Genomic DNA, 12578 nt, shown 5'->3' on the forward strand with positions numbered 1-12578 from the left:
GTCTCTGTCCCAAGTCTAGGGATTGTTTCCCTAGGCTAGAGTCTTGCCTTTCTGGCACTTACCCTCTTTCCGGACTTAGGTCCGCTTCCTGTCCCTCCAACTCTACCTTAGGGTAGTCTACCTCCGATTGCTTCTACATCAGACTTCATCCAATGTAGCCCCTATTCCTTCCAGACCTCTGGACCTCCTGTCCCTCATACCTCCAGGCATCCTGTCCTTTGGACATTCCACCCTCCGTACCTTCAGACATTCCGTCCTCCATACTCCAGACCTCCGGACATCCCATCCTCCTGTCCTCCAGACCTCTGGACCTCCTATCCTTCCATCCTGTTTTCCTGTAGAAGTATTACCTTGTAGCAGGAACTCTCCTGAGCATTTCCTGCATTCCTCCGGAACTCTCCCACGCTCTTCCGGATGTTTCCTGCGCTCCTCCGGAAGTCCTCCTGCACTCTCCACCAGAGTAGCCAGCCTCCAAAAGTCCTCTGGACTTTGTCGGACCATCATCAGACTTCCTCTGAAATGAAGGGCACATACTCGGGTAAGGGGCACAGCGTACGAGCTGAGGCCAAGCCCCTCTGAGTCAGTCTCTCTCTCCCTTGAGCATGGTTCTTAACAGCATTCCTTTGTGTCCTAGTTGACCCCTAAGTCCCATTCCATTTCTGCACATCATCAAAAAACTGGTAATGCAACCAGAACTTTGAAATGCTCACATGAATTATATGTAAAGGATGACATGCATGCTTTAATAAACAACAAGACTTGCACAAAATTTCTGGTCCATAGCAATCTTCACAGCAGTACAGGTGTTTTTGTACAATATTATTATTGATATTGCTGCATGAACATGGTGTTGTTGTTAAGCTACTGTGGGCCTCCAGACATAACTCTTTGAGAAGATATTCTTCACAGAATCTGACATGCTCATTGACACCCATCCATTTATGCAAAGGTGCATCCTATAAAGAGTTGAGTTTGTGAAGCAAAAGTTTGTTGGAATCTCACCAAGTTTGCATAGTGTTTTGCTGGTACCTTGACCACCATGACAGGTTGGGGCTCAATCTCATCATTGAACACAATGCCATCACCAAGGGTTGGCTCCCAATTGTCCATTTGCAGGGGCTCAACTTGGTCTTCCAGCACATCACCTGCCCTGAATTGTGTCAGGGAGCAAGGTATGATGATTTGCCTGCGGCCACCAGCTGACACTGCTATCATCCTGGCATAGGCTGTTGTCACATGGTCATCTGAGTTGGATTCATTGTGGTACACCACATATTTTCTTTTCCTTGGCATTAGTAAGGCTTGTTTGAGAGAAAATAATACTAGAGCTTACCAGTAGACACTTGCTCCTGCGAGTAAGTTCCCCCCTCCCTTGAGTTGTAGCACTTCAAGAAAGAAACACCTGTTCAAGACCCCTGGCTCCATGGCTGCCAGACCTAACAGACATACCACTACTACACCTCCACCCTCACCTGACATGTTCACCACACATATGCCTCCACCCTTGCCTGACATGTCCACTGCACATACACCTCTACCCTCACCAGACAGAAATACTCTGCATAACATCAGGGATGTCTTCCAGAGTGGACACACAGAGGTTGCACTTCAAAGCATCTGTAGTCCATGTAATAGTCAAGAAGTTCGAATTTGCATGCCTGCCTGTTGTGGTGAGATTGATCATCATCATTGACAGAATCCAGAACTCACCCACTTGTTAGTCAGGCTTGTAGCAATTGCTGTTGTAGAGTTATTAGTTAGTGATCTGGCAAAGAATGATTTTTTCCACACCATGCTCCACGAAATTGTGGTGGAAGAAGCAGAGCAGGACTACCAGACACAACTTCAAGCATATGAGGCAGCTGTGGCCGCAGTTTCGAGTAACACCACTCCCACCAAAGACACTGACACCACGACAGACATCAAATCCGAGTGATCATGTACATCCAATCTTCTTAAATATGTTGAAATGGTGGTTGAATATTCTGTCCTTCAAGTTCAGGGTTTAGTAGTACTCAAAATGTGGAGTTAGTAGTTATGCTTTGCCATGTATCTTGTGTTTACATAATGAATATGGTCTATGTGACATTTTGTCAGTGCTCATCCAACAGAAATTAAAGATGATAAACCTTCATTGTATGACAATGCTTGAGATTGGTATTGATTTGCAATGAGCTCTAACATGTTGTGAATGTTCGATGCAATGAACAGACTTACTAGACTGGCACTAAGTTGTTGTTTACATAATCTCATGATGTTGAAGTATGGCGAGATGGCATGACATATGTTTCATGTTAGCTCAGCTTTGTGAAAATGAATGACATGGATTTTATTTACCTTCTTTATCTGAAACTGGACAGTGCTTTGGATCTGTAAGAGTGTGCAGTTGATTTGAGATTAACTCCAACATCATCATGGTTGCCAGTGTATGTAGTAGCAAATCCTTGACAGTGATCTCAGTCACACTGCATTGAAGTTAGCAGTTGTACCAACAGCAAACCATCAAGATCACAGAATACAATGACCTGGTACGTAGCTCATTAGTAGTAGTTCATTGATGTGCCTATTGTGTTGATGGATGTAGCATGATCAGACTTGCGTGCTGACTCCAAGTTTACCACTAGAAGTTATGGTCCTACCACCAAATCAAGGTCACTGAAACTAGCATCCTACTATCAAATCATCAAGTTTACAGAATACACAGTCACCTAGTATGTAACTCTTTAATTGATTTGTGCATTGCAAATGCATGATTGGACTCATCATGGTGCCCTGAGCTAAGACTTGCCAGGTAAGTTATGGTCCTACTATTGAATCACAATGACTGACACATAGGTCTATGTAGCTCAATTAACTTCTCCACTGTGTATTCAACAACATGGACTTCAGACCTTGAAGCAGGCATCTTTGGTGAGTGATATGATGCACTGGCATTATTTCCCTTGATTGACCTTGCATTTACATTCAGTTCATGAATACTACTATCTACATTGCCCCTCATCACAGATCATCGATTTATGGTAATAACATTCCTTATATAAAGGTGCTATTTTTGTTTTGTCCCACCCACGTCCCACCCACAATATTTCCTCGTGGTTCACCCCACTATTCACCACACTGTTGAAGCCAAACTGCAGGCCTTGCGCAAGAAACAGAGGAGATATTATGAAAAGTGAGTTTAATTTTTATTATTGCCTCTCCTCCTGCAACTGAAGTGTTTAGGCACTGAGACATTATTTTATTGAGACTTTGTCTCTGCCATGTGAACAGCACACCCTCCGTCACAGCTGAGTCTAACATGAATGACCTGTTGGATGACAAGGTTGACTTCAAGGCAATGTGCATTTTCTTTTCAATAGTAATTAAATTGCATTTGACAATCAATCAACTAGTGTTACTTTATCTGACTGTTTAGGGCTCATATGCAATGCGAAGAATAAAGTCCTGCAAATCATTCCTTCTGTGGTACCCACAGTATACATTGAGAATGTCCTTCGAAAATATGCGATGTCATTGCACACCAGTGTTGCCAGGAACATTGAGATATTCGGGGATACAGTCAAGCACATTGAGCCCTATTTGATCTGGGCACAGCAGGGGCAGGATAAGATTTTTAACATGTGTGGCATATGTGATGAATGACATGCTGCTGATGAGGTTGCTCGCTTCATTGGGCATCTGGTAGCTATGTTGGAGGATCTTTACAGACTAGCTGTTCTGGGTGACCTTGACGAAGCCTACTTACTTGGGGAAACCATGTACCAGAAAGTCTTGGGACTGGAGGCTCCTGGAGTCTAGCTCGGACATACTGCTTTTAGAATACATTATACTATTGTTGCTGTGATCTACTAGCAAGTGCAGGAGAAAATCAGATCCATTAAGTGAGTATTGCATTGACTTGATGTAAGATACCAAAATAGTCCAATATAACATGTATTCAAATGAGCAAAAAATTCAATGTGTAGCCTAGCAATTTGTCAATCTGTGAGCCTCTATTACTGCCAATTATGTGTCTTCTTCAATGATGATGTGTTGGCCTGAGTATCAGAATGGCCCCATTTCTTGTTCCCACTGGAAACCATAGACTTTGATGCAGAATAACTTGCTATGAGTCAGTCTAAAACCCACATGACATCATCTGCAGTCTCCTGCCAGCATAAATCTTTGCCATCAGTGTTGTCTGCCCACCACTTCAAGATAGCCACGACTGAGAGCATGCCATTTGCACCTGGTTTGTTGAGGGAGTCCAAACTGCTGTCATCTGTGCAAGGGAGAATTGCACATGCCATAAGTGTTGGCGCCTGACATCTTCTCTACTCTGGTTGAAGTGCTAGCCACCAAGACCACCATTGCATTATGAATGCAGCGAGATTAGGTATGGTTGGTTTCCCTTTACATCCATGCGAAATCCACCAGTAGACTTCGCATGGACAATGTTCACATCCCAAGGTGGCTTTCTCATTCATGAAGCTCAATACATCCTCAAGGCGCACCAGCTTGTCAAACAGCTGTATCAGCTGAGGAGAAGTTGGGGTGGGTCCATCAACTGCTGGAGCATATTGCTGAACCATGGTGGGCTGGATGTCAGTGTAGGTAAAATGAGTGATATGTTGCCACCAGGAGAGGCTGTATGTACAGTGGCTCAAAAAAGTGTCTGAATGTTTATGCATTTTCAAGTAATTGAATAATAGCAAGCCAGCACCTGAGTACAATACAAAGGCATAGGGACAAGTCTAAAGGCTTGACATCATAGCTATAATCTGAGATATATATCGTGGGAACTAGACCACATATTGGCAAGATATGGTAATTCTAATCACATGACTCATTCAGACACTTTTTTTGACTTTATATTCAAATCACAAAATCCAACCATTCACAGATATTATTCTTAATAGAAGTGGTGCAATAATCAATATTTGGTCTTATTTTAATATTATTTATATATATGAACCCATATAACATCATGAACTTTAACATAATCATCATACAGCCCATCTCCTCTGCTCCAAAGGATAATATCCTTATTCTCTGCTCCTCTAGTTTGTCTATGAGGCAAATTGCTTCCAAAACTGGTCCTAGCAAGTCTACTATTGCTATAGTCATAAACCAGAACATGCTGGAGAAGCAAAATCATAAAATGGGATGGTCTTTCAAGCTTACTCTATAGCATAAAAGAGCTATTGTTCATTAAAGTCCATCTGGCAAGGCTTCAAATGTTGTCCATGCCACCAAGTTCATCAATTCCATTATCCCCATTCCAATTCCCACTCAAACAGTCAAAAACACCCTTAAGGCAGCCAATCTTATGGCTGTAACCAAGAAGAAAATCCCTCTTCTTTCAGCAGCCTATAGGAGCCTTTGCTTTAAAGCACCAACATTGGACTATGAAAAACTGGAAGAAGGTAGTTTGGTCATATGAGATAAACATCAATAGAATGGGGTCAGATGGCCTGGAATATGTGTCAAAAAAGGTAGGGGAACCATCAGGGGAGAAAGAAGTCAAGAATATACTAAAGTTTGGAAGATGAAGTATGATGGTAGGGGTTGTAGGAGATGGAATGGTGTGGGGATTCTTTGTGAGGTGGAAGGAGGCATGAATGTAGAGCAGTAAATCTCCATTCTAGAGAAGTGTCTCCTCAGAAGCATGCAGAAGTCAGGAATTGATGAAGAAGACATTATCTTCCAACTGGATAATGACTCCAAGCATACCTCAAAGCTAGCTATAAAATGGCTCAAAGCTCATGAGATCAATGTTCTATCATTGCCAGCATAACTATAGCAATAGTAGACTTGCTAGGACCAGTTTTGGAAGCAATTTGCCTCATAGACAAACTAGAGGAGCAGAGAATAAGGATATTATCCTTTGGAGCAGAGGAGATGGGCTGTATGATGATTATGTTAAAGTTCATGATGTTATATGGGTTCATATATATAAATAATATTAAAATAAGACCAAATATTGATTATTGCACCACTTCTATTAAGAATAATATCTGTGAATGGTTGGATTTTGTGATTTGAATATAAAGTCAAAAAAAGTGTCTGAATGAGTCATGTGATTAGAATTACCATATCTTGCCAATATGTGGTCTAGTTCCCACGATATATATCTCAGATTATAGCTATGATGTCAAGCCTTTAGACTTGTCCCTATGCCTTTGTATTGTACTCAGGTGCTGGCTTGCTATTATTCAATTACTTGAAAATGCATAAACATTCAGACACTTTTTTGAGCCACTGTAAATATGAATGACTTATAGCACACAGGAGAAGCATCAATTACATACTGTCCATAACCCGATTTAAGTTAACCACATGTTTGTCAAGAGTCGTGTTAAGAGGGTTGTCATGATCATCCACAGCCCCTTCTGTGTCTTGTTTGGCAGAAGGTGTCTCATCCATGTCATAATTATTGATAGGCTTTGGCAGTTGGTTAACAGCCATGACAGGATCGTCTCTGATATGTGGATCAATGAGGTTGTCATTGAAAAGTGCAGCAGGTGGCTCAATTATGGTGGCAGATGTGATTCCTAAGGATATATTAGTTTAGTACAACAGATTGAGCACCAATACTCACCAGGTGAAGCAGGCAGTTGGTTAACAGCCATCCCAAGGTCATCTCTGAGATGTGGATCAATGAGATTGTCATCAAAAGGTGCAGCAGGTGGCTCAATTATGGCAGCAGATGTGATTCCTAAGGAGATATTAGTGTAGTAAAACAGTTAGAGCTGGAAGGACAATCAGTGGTTATCTTACCATTGATAATGGAGCTGTCTTCATCGAGTTGGTCAATTTCCTCCATGTCATCTGGTACTTCAGACACACAAGACAACACTTTGGACAAACAATCTGGTATTTCAGATGCAGGAGATGGCATGTTGACCAGGCAACCCTTCTTCATTGCTTCAAGGTGTTTTTGAGCTGTTTTTTGGTGGTGTGGATTAAAGTACGTTACATCTTGGTTTGCCTTGGGTGGTGAAAATGGAAGTACCCATCTGGAACCCTGACGTTTATCTTCACTATCCATGGAGCTTGACAAAGTTGAAGACGATGAAGATGAAGACAAGCCGGAGGATGGGGAAGATGATTCTGAAGATGATGCATCCACCTCAGAAGCCTCAGAAGCCTTGCACCAAGAAGCACATCCTGTTTCTTACCTTGCTGCTTCAATTTCTTCCAGGGTCTATATTTGGCTGTGGTCAATTCATTTGCTTCATGTTCTTCTTCAGTATCAGATTGGTTGCCTTCCTGTGGAATAGTGAACAAGCTATCTAAATTGTCCAGGAGGCAACAGGAATTGCAGTCCTGCTTAGCTGATCATGGTGTTCATTTCAAAGTCAAGTGATAGAAATTAAGAACATACTATAGGTGTGTGATAGGTATTTTTGAAAAGACTTGGTGACCATTTTGAACTTGGTCTTGTCCCGAGTTTGCCAATTGTGTGGTTGGGGACTTAAGTCAATGCCTTCATGCATACTGTAAGCATGATGTTAGTTTTGTATTGGAATGACATTGAAAAACACACCTAACAATGGTAATTTTCCCTTGCTTGCAAGGTTCAGGTCCACTGACTAAAAGGGAGACATGCATGTCAAGAGTTGTGGCCATACTGTTACAGTCACTGTACACCCCTATTTCTTTTCTCCTTTACTTACTTGTATCATGTCACATGCCACATGATGCCACTGCTAGACTTATCTTCATACCATCTCTGATCCATCTCTTATCATTGTATTACATCACAATCACTATCGCACCATTGCTAGGTGATCTATTCTTGTTATCTCTGACTCATATTTTATCTCTGACTTGTTCTTGTTCACACACTTGCCCTAAAGTGTTTGCCACTTACTATATAAACACCCTTTGTACTCTGTAGTTCTTTACTTTAATCTTACTGGGTTTTACCTGGAACTTCCTTCACTTAAGACTCCCAATCTTAAGTCATCTGAACCTGATTCAAGTCAAGGACACTCTCCTTGACCTGTCTTATGAAACTGACCCCTTGTATATGCAAGGGTCCTGAACCAACCTTAGCCAATTGCTCTTATTGAGTAGCTATACGTCAGAACTATCCCAGTTCATAACACATACCAGCAAGAATCAGCCCAGCAAAGGTGCGAGGTTATCCAGAGCCCTAACTGAGTTCTTAATACAGATACAAACGAAAGATTTTGAACACTTACACTTGTCTATCAATGGAAGATGTGGAAGGAGGAACCGCAAGGTGATCACTCCATTCTTTCACTGCTGCTTCACCTTTGGCTTGTGCTGTATCTCTCCAATGCTTCTGTTCTTCTTCAGATAGTTTCTTGAAATGTTTGTGTGTGATCCTATCATGAAAGGTCACCATCTTGCTGCTAGGTAGCCCAACCTTATGCCACTTTTTGAGAAAGTGGGACTTGATTTCAGTCTTAAAGTGATCTTTTGACCATCACTGGTGGGATTGCAAGGCCTTTGGCTTGTTTTTTTTACTCCAGAGAGTTGGCTGAGAAGTCGAGTCCATTCATTGTTTTCTGGCTTGCTGTGGCATACAATCAACTTCTTCAAGGACTTAGCATGATAGTCTAGCCAGCTCTTGATAGCCTACTTGAGTGTTGAGAAATGTATAGATAAGCACATGTAAAAATGCTTACCTTCTGCATCACAAGAATCTTTTGCAATTTTTGCTTCAGTTCAATTGGGGAAAGAGACTCATCTGACTCCATTTGCAAAGGATTGTTTTCTGAAGGCTCATCTGATATCTTCATTTTCCAGTGATAATGTTGGAAATATTCTTGCATGACCTCATATACATAGTCAGTTGCTTGTGATTTGCCTTGATTGACATGTTTGCAGTAAGTGGACAGATGGTTGTTGAGAAATGCAAGGTGTGAATTTTTGGCCCAGTTATGAAACAGTTTTTCAACATAGGCATTGGGATCATCAGTATTGGTTGCAGGAGATGGGGTGGGGGGAGTCAGATCTGGGTTGGGCAATGGGTTGGGGGACAACACCACAGGTGTGTCATCCAGCACCAGACTGGTTGTTCTATGGGTAATATAGTGAGTCCCAACTATCAAAAATTAAAATCAACTCACTCCATTGTCATGGTTGTGTGGTGTCAAGTATAGTGGGGGGCGAGAGGGTTGTGCTCAAGCATTCAGGGTCTAGTACATGTGGCAAACTGATCAATATGATATATTTGTAATGTGTATCTATTTTTATGTATCTGTATCTGTACAGTGGCTCAAAAAACTGTCTGCATGTTTTGATATTTTTCACTATCTATGATATTGTGTGAGAATGAACAAATGGCTCAAGAACATGCTTATACCACATTGTAGTATGGCTTCAGGGCTTTCATTTGAGCCCTACACCGTGGGAATCGGTGGAGATATGGTGGAGATACAAGGCTCACAAAATGGTGACTCATGCGGACAGTTTTTTGAGCACATATTAAAACTATATAAATCATCATTTATGACACCATAACAATCATGCCACCATTAAATAAATTATAAAGTGGTGTCATTATGTCATTTTAAAACCATATCTAACTATACAAACCAAAAATTTCCATACATCATGGTTATATTCACCATGAAAGCCACCCCCTCTGCTCAAAGGGATAATATCCTCTCTCTTTCCTATTCTGGCCTCTCTGCTTGTCAAATTTCCTCTAGAACTGGAGTATCCAAGTCCACTGTGGCCAAGTGCATCAAAGAAAGTCACACAGACAAGGAAAACTTCTGTGAAGGGTGTCCATCCAAGCTCACCTCTACTGATAGGAGGGCTATTATTCAACATATCACTACAGGAAAGGCTGATAATGCTATCCAGGTCACCTATTACATCAATCCCACCATCACATTCCCTGTCTCTTCACACACTGTGAGAAACATTCTCAAGACAGCTCATCTCAGGTTAGTAACAAGGAAGAAAAGGCTCTCCTCTCTATCACACATATGCAGAGAGGACTAGCACCCTTCTTTTTTCACATTGATGGTGGAATTGATGTAATAGGTGACCTGGATAGCATTATCAGCCTTTCCTGTAGTGATATGTTGAATAATAGCCCTCCTATCAGTAGAGGTGAGCTTGGATGGACACCCTTCACAGAAGTTTTCCTTGTCTGTGTGACTTTCTTTGATGCACTTGGCCACAGTGGACTTGGATACTCCAGTTCTAGAGGAAATTTGACAAGCAGAGAGGCCAGAATAGGAAAGAGAGAGGATATTATCCCTTTGAGCAGAGGGGGTGGCTTTCATGGTGAATATAACCATGATGTATGGAAATTTTTGGTTTGTATAGTTAGATATGGTTTTAAAATGACATAATGACACCACTTTATAATTTATTTAATGGTGGCATGATTGTTATGGTGTCATAAATGATGATTTATATAGTTTTAATATGTGCTCAAAAAACTGTCCGCATGAGTCACCATTTTGTGAGCCTTGTATCTCCACCATATCTCCACCGATTCCCACGGTGTAGGGCTCAAATGAAAGCCCTGAAGCCATACTACAATGTGGTATAAGCATGTCCTTGAGCCATTTGTTCATTCTCACACAATATCATAGATAGTGAAAAATGTCAAAACATGCAGACAGTTTTTTGAGCCACTGTATATATAATATATATCTGTATTATATGAATATTCCAGGGGATATTAGGGGAGCATATTTCAATGGGTGATTGCATGCCTACAAGCAAGGCCTTAGCCAGGAGTGGTACATGCCAGCATCATAGGTCAAAGTGCGCAGCTGGTAATTGCCATCACAAATGTCTACACCAAAACTGGCAATAGCCACTTATATTAGGTCTAATACTACAACTAAGGCTCAAAGGAAGGAGTTATGATCTGTGGCCTGAGATGTTCCAAGTCCGAAGATCTCCAATGCAATGTGGGATACCAATGGTACACCCAATGCAAGATACCAATGTGGAACACTGATGCAAGATACCTGATATGAGTAGAAAGGTCCAATGCTGAGGGGAACAGCGGGTAAGGCTAGGCCGAGGTAAGGAGAGTCTAGGTATAACTAGGTATAGGTTGCCGAGTCTAGACCTGTGGTAGCAGTCTGAGTCTATACAAGGCCTAGGTATAGAGACCTTAGAGAATGCACACTTAGAGCGGTTAAGGCACATCTGAGATGAAAGCAAAGGGATCAATTGCACAATCAAGGACTAGCTAAGGTGACTCCTACAACAGTAGCAGGTATGTCCAGAGAAGGAAAGTAAGAGATAGTATGAGACTTGAGTCCTATTTATCTAACTACATGAATGTCTGGAATCGCACAGGCAAGAGTAGTAGCGAAATGCAGGGTACTCGGGTCAATATGTAATAAGGCTTGCAAATGCTGTGGCCATGGGAATACATGTAATAACACCTGCTGTTCATTCAGTAACAGTAAATTAAGCTTAAAACGCACCAATGGAGATAGGTGGACATGGGCAGGACATGGGAGGATTCAGTACCGACAGGATGGAATGGTCAGCCTGGCTATCTGTGAGCGGCTGAGGCAACAGGTCCATACCAGCCAAGTCAGACATAGTCCGCTGCAACAAGGAAGGGTCAGGTGAGTTGAGGCTTTGCAAGGAAGTGATGGATGGATGTGATGTGGACTTCTAGGATGCTTGACCTCTATAGCAAAAAGGGGTTCTGCGAGGCTAGCCCAAGTTTGAACACCACATCTGCAGGAGACTCAAATACTGACCATCCCTGGTCAGTGGAACATGATTTGGACTTAGCAAATTTTTCCATTGATAAAGGCACGTGACTGGTATCCTGATATGGAAATGATGATTGGGTGCAGAGGTCAATAGAACTGTGGGCATGTGGAATCTCGATTGAGCCAGGATAATGGATAGAAGTGTGGGTGTGGACATGTGGTGGACGCATCTTGGTTCCCTATAAATTGGCTGACCTTCACACTTCTCTCCCTTCATCCATAATCATAACCATCATGTCTACTCCTTTTACTTTCAACTTCACCTCTGTCATCAACCCAAAATTTATATTGGAGTAGTTTTGAATGTCACTGTGACAGATCAGATCCCAGCCCTGAATGTAACATGAAAACTGCGATACAAGAAAATGCTTTGTGCAGTGAGAATGAAGAGGAATGTATTCAGAAAGATGTGGAAATGACTGATGATATGAGGTCAGAATCAACATCTGTTGATGTTACCACACAAAATCCATCTCAAATTCTTTCTCAGGAGGATGAGGTAATGGTATGTACTTCAGCCAATGGAGAGGTGACACCACGCACTGGCCAAGTGATCTATTACTTATTGTGAGCCACTGAACTTGAAGGTATGAATGTTTGGGATTTTGTTGCCCATATAGACAAAGTCAAGGAAAAGAGTGACAAATTGTCAGATGATGGAGAAGAGCACTCAGATTCACATTACTATGCAAGTGACCTTATGGATTTTGATATGGAGGATGAAGACACATCTGATTTAAGACATGTGGATATTTTAGATGATTCACCTGAAAATTGCAGTATAGACAATGTAGAGGCTTGTGCCTCTACAGGCACACTTCTAGTGTTTTCCCTCTCCCTCTATAGGCACCCTCACAT

At 41.8% G+C, this 12578-nt stretch overlaps 3 protein-coding genes across 3 annotated transcripts; 1 reads left to right on the forward strand and 2 right to left on the reverse strand.

Moving 5' to 3' along the window:
* Positions 1–822: 822 nt before the first annotated feature.
* BJ212DRAFT_1296386 (uncharacterized protein) lies at positions 823–2253 on the reverse strand (the record flags this gene model as incomplete). Its single annotated transcript, XM_041332435.1, has 10 exons — positions 823–834; positions 918–956; positions 1003–1145; positions 1334–1385; positions 1450–1558; positions 1597–1658; positions 1711–1739; positions 1792–1904; positions 2065–2078; positions 2218–2253. 10 exons carry the CDS (start codon positions 2251–2253, stop codon positions 823–825), a joined length of 609 nt encoding a protein of 202 aa, XP_041197919.1.
* A 161-nt stretch (positions 2254–2414) lies between these two features.
* BJ212DRAFT_1296387 (uncharacterized protein) lies at positions 2415–3798 on the forward strand (the record flags this gene model as incomplete). The annotated part of the gene is made up of 10 exons (XM_041332436.1): positions 2415–2426; positions 2484–2528; positions 2585–2651; positions 2696–2711; positions 2846–2910; positions 2969–3020; positions 3044–3172; positions 3271–3339; positions 3393–3631; positions 3686–3798. 10 exons carry the CDS (start codon positions 2415–2417, stop codon positions 3796–3798), a joined length of 807 nt encoding a protein of 268 aa, XP_041197920.1.
* A 2484-nt stretch (positions 3799–6282) lies between these two features.
* Positions 6283–9094, reverse strand: BJ212DRAFT_1296388 (uncharacterized protein; the record flags this gene model as incomplete). The annotated part of the gene is made up of 12 exons (XM_041332437.1): positions 6283–6533; positions 6581–6697; positions 6760–7034; positions 7112–7316; positions 7367–7479; positions 7529–7574; positions 8006–8025; positions 8098–8151; positions 8190–8386; positions 8539–8589; positions 8640–9033; positions 9084–9094. 12 exons carry the CDS (start codon positions 9092–9094, stop codon positions 6283–6285), a joined length of 1734 nt encoding a protein of 577 aa, XP_041197921.1.
* Between the last annotated feature and the right edge of the window lie 3484 nt (positions 9095–12578).

The sequence above is a fragment of the Suillus subaureus genome, assembly GCF_016647635.1.
Source record: "Suillus subaureus strain MN1 chromosome Unknown BJ212scaffold_4, whole genome shotgun sequence".
Classification (NCBI taxonomy): Eukaryota; Fungi; Basidiomycota; class Agaricomycetes; order Boletales; family Suillaceae; genus Suillus; species Suillus subaureus.